The sequence below is a fragment of the Amblyraja radiata genome, chromosome 1 (genome assembly GCF_010909765.2).
Source record: "Amblyraja radiata isolate CabotCenter1 chromosome 1, sAmbRad1.1.pri, whole genome shotgun sequence".
NCBI classification, from domain to species: domain Eukaryota; kingdom Metazoa; phylum Chordata; class Chondrichthyes; order Rajiformes; family Rajidae; genus Amblyraja; species Amblyraja radiata.
The window spans coordinates 90,606,797-90,615,342 of record NC_045956.1 but is presented as its reverse complement, the minus strand read 5'-3'; the positions used below and the strand labels follow the sequence as shown (position 1 = coordinate 90,615,342).

Sequence of the window (8,546 nt, the reverse complement as noted above, 5' to 3'; positions counted from 1 at the left end):
TAATGCTGATAAGTGTGAGGTGCTACATCTTGGTAGGACAAATCAAAATACATGGTAAATGGTAGCGAATTGAGGAATGCAGTAGAACAGAGGGATCTAGGAATAACTGTGCATAGTTCCCTGAAGGTGGAATCTCATGTAGATAAGGTGGTAAAGAAAGCTTTTGGTGTGCTGGCATTTATAAATCAGAGCATTGAGTATAGAAGTTGGGATGTAATGTTAAAATTGTACAGGGCATTGGTGAGGCCAATTCTGGAGTATGGTGTACAATTCTGGTCACCAAATTATAGGAAAGATGTCAACAAAATGGAGAGAGTACAAAGGAGATTTACTATAATGTTGCTTGGGTTTCAGCACCTAAGTTACAGAGAAAGGTTGAACAAGATAGGTCTTTATTCTTTGGAGCATTGAAGGTTAAGGAGGGACTTGATAGAGGTCTTTAAAATTATGAGAGGGATAGACAGAATTGACGTGGATAAGCTTTTTCCATTGAGAGTAGGGAAAATTCAAACAAGTGGACATGATTTGATAATTTAGGGACAAAAGTCTAGGGGTAACATGAGGGGGAACTTCTTTACTCAGAGAGTGGTAGCTGTGTGGAATGAGCTTCCAGTGGAAGTGGTGGAGGCAGGTTCGATTTTATCATTTAAAAATAAATTGGATAGGTATATGGACGGGAAAGGAATGGAGGGTTATGGTCTGAGTGCAGGTAGATAGGACTAGGTGAGAATAAGTGTTCGGCAGGGACTAGAGGGGCCGAGATGGCCTGTTTCCGTGCTGTAATTGTTATATGGTTAATTAAGTGTTTCATGTATTAGAGAAGTGCTTTCTGATTTTTATGACTTGTATTTAGTTGTAAAACAAGGTTTGTAAGGTTTTATATTCATTGTGAAAAGACCTTAATGGGAGTAACCTACAGGCCCCCAAACAGTAGCCAGGGTACAAGTTACACCAGGAGATAAAATTGGCATGTAAAAAAGGCAATACTACAGTGGTCATGGGAGATTTTAATATGCAGGTAGGCTGCGTAAATCAGGTTGGTACTGGACCCCAAGAAAAGGAATTTGTAGAGTGTCTTCGAGATGGATTCATAGAGCAGCTTGTCGTGCAGCCTGCCAGGGAAAAGGCAATTTTGGATTTAGTGTTATGTAATGAATCAGATTTGATAAGGGAACTCAAGGTAAAGGAACCATTAGGAGGTAGTGACCACAACATGATAAGATTTAATCCGAAATTTGAGAGGGAGAAGGTGAAATTAGATGTGTTGGTATTGCAACTGGGCAAAGGGGCTACAGAGGCATGAGGGAGGAGCGCTCAAAGTTGATTAGAAAGGGACCCTAGCAGGGATGACGGTGGAACAGCAATGCAGGAATTTCTGGGAATAATGTTGCTTGGGTTTCAGCACCTAAGTTACAGAGAAAGGTTGAACAAGATAGGTCTTTATTCTTTGGAGCATTGAAGGTTAAGGAGGGACTTGATAGAGGTCTTTAAAATTATGAGAGGGATAGACAGAATTGACATGGATGCAGATGCAGGATCTTTTCAATCCAAAGAGGAAGGCAGATTCTAGGGGGAGAAAGATGCGACCGTGGCTGACAAGGGAAGTTGGGAAAGACAGTATAAAACTAATAGAGAAGGCGTATAACATAGCAAAGATTCGTGGGAAGCCAGAGGACTGGGAAGCTTTTAAAGAACAACAGATATGGGGAGAAAAAATGAAATACAAAGGTAACCTAGCCAATAATATAAAATGATAGCAAGAGTTTCTTCAGTTATATAAAGAGCAAGTAAGAGGCAAGAGTGGATGATGGACCGCTGGAGAATGATGCAGGAGATGTGATAATGGGGAATAAAGAAATGGCAGAGGAGTTGAATAGCTTTTTTGCATCAGTCTTCACAGTGAAAGACACCAGCAAAATGCCTGAAATTCAACAGTCAGAGGTGGAAGTTAGTCTAATGGCTATCACCAGGGAGAAGGTGCTTGGGAAGCTGAAAGGGCTGAAGGTGGATAAGTCACCTGGGCCGGATAGACTGCACCCTAGGGTTCTGAAAGAGGTGGTTTTAGAAATTCGGAAGGCATTGAAAGTGATCTTTCAGGAATCACTAGAGTCAGGAGTGGTCCCAGATGATTGGAAAATTGCCAATATTACCCCGCTGCACAAAAAGGGAGCAATGCAGCATAGTCGCAACTATAGGTCGGTTAGTCTGACTTCGGTAGTGGGTAAGATTTTAGAGTCCATTATAAAGGATGTGGTTACGGAGTATTTAGAAGTTAATGATAAAATAGGCCAAAGTCAGCATGGCTGTGTGAAGGGGAGGTCTTGCTTACCAAATTTGATGGAATTATTTGAAGAAGTAAATAGCAGGATAGACAAAGAGTCAGTAGTTGTTTACTTGGATTTTCAGAAAGCCTTTGATAAGGTGCCACACGTTAGGCTGCTTAGGAAGATGAGCCCACGGTATCAAAGGGTAGATACGAGCATGGATAGCAGGTTGGCTGGATGGTAGAAGACAAAGAGTGGCAATAAAGGGGACTTTTTTTGGTTGGCTGCCAGTAACTAGTGGGGTTCGTAAGGGTCGGTGCTGGGGCCGCTACTCTTCACGTTGTATATTAATGATTTGGACGAGGGGATTGAAGGCTTTTGTGGCAAAGTTTGCGTAAGATATGAAAATAGGTGGAGGAGAAGGTAGTGTAGAGAAAGCAGGGACTCTGCAGAAGGACTTGGACAGGTTGGGAGAGTGGGCAGAGAAGTGAAAGATGGAATATAACGTGTGGAGTCATGCATGTTGGTAGTAGAAATAAAGGCATATATTATTTTCAAAATGGGGAGAGAATCCAGAAATCGGAGGTGCAAAGGGACTTGTGAGTGCTGGTGCAGGATTCCCCCAAAACAGGGATGTAATGTTGAAGCTCTATAAGGTGCTGGTAAGGCTGCATTTGGAATATTGTGAGCAATTTTGGGCACCACATCTGAGGAAAGATGTGCTGGCTCTGGAGAGGGTCCAGAGGAAGTTTACCAGATTGATCCCAGGAATTAGTAGGTTAACCTATGATGAGCGTTTGTCGGCACTCGGCCTGTACTCGACGGAATTTAGAAGAATGAGGGAGAACCTTATTGAAACATACAGAATAGTGAAAGGCTTGGATTTAATGGTTGTGGAGAGGATGTTTCCACTAGTGGGAGAGTCTAGGACTATAGATCATAGCCTCAGAATTAAAGGACATTCTTTTAAGAAGGTGATGAGGAGAAATTTCTTTAGTCAGAGGATGGTGAATGTGGAATTCTTTGCCACACAAGGCTGGAGAGGCTGCCAGTGGATATTTTTAAGGCAGAGATAGATAGATTCTTGATTTGTACAGGTGTCAGAGGATATGGCGAGAAGGCAGGAGAATGGGGTTAGGAGGGAGAGATAGATTAGCCATGATTGAATGGCGGCGTAGACCAGATGGGCCGAATGGCCTAATTCTACTGCTATTCCTTATGACCCTATGAAAAGCTGGCAAAATGTTAGTGTTGCTAATCCACTAAAGGATAAAGTCACAGTTGTGAGACTACTCCTTTTTGTCCAAACTGATAATTTATTTCATTTTTGAGAAGATGACATTCATTTATTGTTGGCTTCTGCCAGGAGATGGATGCTACTTGTTAGATGTACACATTGATTGTGAACCAATTATGGGTCAAAACTCTGAATACTTATAGTAACTGAAGGAACTTGATGGTTTTGAGGATGGGGGCAGGTGAAGGTTGGAAGGATTGCTTCCCAAAGGAATGAAGACGTCTAGATGAAGGGAAAATGCCTCACTATATCGTAATGATTAAACTACTGGAGAAAATGTCCCTAAAGATATTGAGCCAACTAGGACCTCAGCATGTTCAGACAGGGTACTTTATCTCATTGCGATCATGACTGAATTCAGTGTAACATTTTCACTTTTAAAAGAGCTTTGATATCCTTACAAAATGTAACTGCCTTTTCTCTCTTTCCTACTGCTTTTGCCACTGAACAAATTATCTATTATCATTTTAATAAACCATGATACTTACATGGCAAATAAGCAATGGATTTATGGACCATTTCATAACTATTAATGTTGCATCATATTTGCAGATTTCGAATCCTCTTGTAATTGCTCACAATGTCGACAAACATATTGATCGGTATTATCGAAAGTGCAAACATATCAATCCACTCATCATCAAGTATTTCAAGTCCCTTGGATTACTCAAGACAATAGAGAAAAGGAGTAAGTAAACTAAAATTTATGAACTACATCAGTAAGTCAAATAAACACTACCTTATACAGTATGTGCATGCAAAAGTAGTAAATAATTATAGAATCTGAATGCAGAGAAATCAAGAGCTAATTAAAAGCTGAGGTGGAAAATATATAATTGAATCACTTATTTTAACGTCAATCATTACCACATACAATGCATGAAAAACACATGTTTAAATTAAATGTTCTGTACTTTTCTGATTCACAACATTTTTAAGATATCCAAGCATTTTCCATGTCCCATGCCATCGCAACAACCTGGAGCTCAATGCTCTTAAGATGGTGGAATTGATTGTAGACTTTAGGAGAGCTCCCCTATAAGGGGTAAGCCATTTAGAACGCAGATGAGGAAACACCTTTTCACACAGAGAGTTGTGAGTCTGTGGAATTCTCTGCCTCAGGGGGGTGGTTCTCTAGATACTTTCAAGAGAGAGTATAGGGCTCTTAAAGATAGCAGAGCCAGGGGATATGGGGAGAAGGCAGGAACGGGGTACTGATTGGGGATGATCAGCCATGATCACATTGAATGGCAGTACTGGCTCGAAGGGCCGAATGGCCTACTCCTGCACCAATTGTCTATTGTCTTCCCTCACTCACCATCAACAACACCACAGTCACCATCACCTCCAGGGACCTTAAATGGGAGGCCACCATCGACTCCACAGACAAAAAGGTCCAACAGAAAATGTACTTCCTGTGGCAGCTGAGAAAACACAATCTGCCACAGGCAATGATGGTCCAGTTTTATGCTGCCATCATAGAGTCTGTCCTCACCTTCTCCATCATGGTCTGGTTTGGCTCAGCCACCAAGCATGACATCTGAAGGCTGCAGCGAATCATTCGATCAGCCGAGAAGGTTGTTGGCTGCAACCTTCCCCCCATCGACGAACTGTAGACTGCAAGGGCCAGGAAGAGAGCGGGTAAGATCACCTCTGACCCCTCTCACTTTGGCCACATACTCTGGAAGGCGACTCCGGACTGTCTAAACCACCACAGCCAGACATAAAAACAGCTTTTTTCCATGAGCAGTAGCTCTACTCAACAGCCAAAAGTGCGTAGCCTCCTTTTGCTCTGGTATTTTATTTCATTCTTCAAATGTTTAAATTATAATGTTTTATTCTTAATTGTCTACTGTATATCGCGTTGTTACTTGCGAGCAAAGCACCAAGGCAAATTCCTTGTATGTATACATATTGGGCTACTAAAATGTATTCAATTCAATTCAATGTCAGGAGTTTATAAAGGTAAAGGAGTTAAACTTTCTGATCTGGATGAAGGTATTAAATATTTTCTGAGTACATTTTTCACTTGGGTTTTGTTGGTGATCCTGTTTCAGTGCTGCTGCACTTTTGGATAATTCTGTCTTTCTTGCTATAGCTATTTTAAGATTCTGTTATTTTATTTAGGATTGAAGCTCATGGAATAAGGTGGTGTGGTCCTGAACTTGAGCGATGCCTTTGTGGAGTTTGCATGTTCTCCCCATGACCTCCGGATGCACTGGTTTCCTCTCACATCCCAAAGATAGGCTGATTGCCCCTAGCATGTGGATGGTAGGAGAAGCAGGGTAGAGTTGGTGGGCCTGTGAGAGACAATAGTTTATAGGGAAATGGAAGGAGGAATGGAACCTCATGGACATAACTGATGGGATTGTTCTGAGAAACAGCTCGATGGGCTGAATGGTCTCCTTCAACGTCACAAAAAATATGAATAAAATGAACAGCAAGTCTGGAAAAATAGCTGAATAGCTGGAAATAGGGAGTTTTTTTCCCTCAGACTGAAGGAATGGGGTCAGTGGTGTACCCCAGGGGCTAGTACTCAGACACTTGGTTTTCTGAATATATTTTAACTAGTTGTACTTGACCTGGAGTTGAGTGTGAAAGATGCAACATGAAAAACTGCAGAGAACATGTAGATGATAAATGTGGAGAACTGTGAGGCAGTTAGTAAAGAGCTTCAACAGGATGTAGAGTCGCTGGCGGAGTGGGCGGGATCCTGGCAAATGAAATTTAATCCAGGAAAACATGAAATGTTACATTCCAGTAAGAAGATCAAAGGCATGTGAACTAAATTGGATGACAAATTTCTGAGAGTAGTTCAGGGAATAGAGAAATCTGAGTCTTTATGTACATAAATTATTGAAAGTGGAAGAACAGGTTGAAAAAGTGGTTAAAGATCATGCAGGATCCTAGGCATTATAAACCAAAGAATACATCATAAGAGTTTGGAAATAACAATGAACCTTTATCAAATGCTGATTTGCCCAAAGCTTGACATTTTACCTGGTTCAGGGAGTCATAATACGATACCCACACATACGACAGTGACGCATAGATTTGATAGTGGTGTTTTAGAATCCTTTAGATAGGTGCATAAATAATCATAGAATGGCAGGATATGGATGATGTGTAGGCAGACGAGATTAGTTAATCTTGGCATCATGATCGGCACAAACATCGTGGGACAAAGTTCCTGTTCTTGTGCTGCACTATTCTATGTTCTATAATGTGGGAAAATTTGAAGGCTTTGGAGAGGATGCAGAGGAGATTTATTAGAATTATCCCAGAAATGGGAGAATTTAGCCATGAGGGTTGCGTGAAAAGGCTGGGGTACTCTTCCTGGAACAGAGGAAAGGAGATCTGATGGAGATAATTAAAACCATAACGTGTCCAGATAGATAGAGAGAGATAGTCATCTTTGTAAAAATATTTGAATGGAAAAAAAATTTCCATACTTTGCTCTGAGGAAGGAGGTGGATCCTTGTTAAACCGTACAAACAAGGAAGTAGAATCATAGAGTGATAGAGCAAAGAAACCAACCCTTCAACCACAGAGCCTGAGGTGACTATCAAGTTCCCATGTACACCAATTTTCCCCCTCCCCACACCTTTTTTGTCTCTCCATTTTATCATCGACTGCCCCCAGATTCTACCACTACACACCAATGGCAATATACAGTGTTGCATTCATGAGCCTGTCCCACTTAGGCGACTGCAGACGACTATACAGTCGCCATATGTTCGCGGGTGGTTGCCGGGGAGACGCCTTCATGGTCGTGAGGAGTTCCCGCATTCTGGCAACTAGTCGCGGCCTTATTAGAATGATGCCGCCATGGAGAGTAGCGAGAATTCTCGTGCCACAGGTGGGTCGCCAGGAGGTCCTAGTGGACGTCAAAGGTTCTCTTAGGTTCTTGTAGGTTGTAGCTGGTGCTGACCGGTGAATTTCATCGGCTCATTGGGAAAAAAAACATAAGCAGTAGTTTTCAGAACCATGGATAACCGACCGGTAATGTTAAATGTCCGCCGAGCTTCACAGCCGTGTATCTCTGACTTCTTAAAAGTTGTCTCCACTCCATCTCCCTTCATCTCCCTCCACCTCCCTCCACCTCCCTCCACCTCCCTCCATCTCCCTCCACCTCCCTCCACCTCCCTCCACCTCCCTCCACCTCCCTCCACCTCCCTCCACCTCTCTCCTTCTCCCTCCTTCTCCCTCCCTCTTTTAAAGGACTTACCGTACACTTTAATTTATGGGCCTGTTCCACTTAAGCGATTTTTCAGGCGACTGCCAGCTTCATTTATGTTGTGACTGCGAAGCTTTTACTGTTAAGTGATTCATTGTTGGTTGCATCAGTTTGACAACATAGGAGTGTTGAGCTAGATGTTCGATTGATTCCTTGGAAGATATAACACATCAAACTGTTTGGTGGAACAATTGTTTAGTTCAGTTTTTTATACAGTAGTGTAATTCAGAATTTTCTACATTGCACATCAATCATGTCTCGTGATTGCAAGGGCATGTGAAAAAATTCAGACATGACATAATAAAAGCAATCATGCTTTAAGAGAACAATGGCATTCACACATTGAAGGAACGTATAATGTTATGCTACTGCCGATTAAGAATGCACAATAATCACACTGCTGAGTTCACTGAGGGTCTGAAGAAGGGTCTCGACCCGAAACATCACCCATTCCTTCTCTCCAGAGATGCTACCTGTCCCGCTGAGTTATTCCAGTATTTTGTGTCTATCCTCGCACAGTCAAGTTCAGGGACCACAGAATATAAACCAGAGGACATAATGTGAAAAGGGGTTCATTGCTGATTTCAGAGAATGCACTGAGCTGAAATAAATGAGTTTGCTGAGTGCTGACTGTTTTAGTGTGAGCACCATGCGCTCTCTATACTCGGTAGTGTGAGCACCATGCTCACTTTACACTCAGGGGGGCGAGCACCGTGCACTTTCTAAACAGTAGCGTGAGCACTGTGCA

The 8,546-nt window shown here is 42.1% G+C and overlaps 1 protein-coding gene across 5 annotated transcripts in view; it reads left to right on the top strand.

The window, feature by feature from the left end:
- The window catches only part of sel1l3 (SEL1L family member 3), a 75,471-nt gene that overhangs the window by 28,727 nt on the left and 38,198 nt on the right, over positions 1-8,546 (top strand). For all 5 annotated transcript variants that reach the window (XM_033026522.1, XM_033026531.1, XM_033026515.1 and 2 more), the window contains exon 9: positions 4,114-4,249. In XM_033026522.1, coding sequence (XP_032882413.1) covers positions 4,114-4,249 — 136 coding nt within the window. The remainder of the gene's footprint in view (positions 1-4,113; positions 4,250-8,546) is intronic.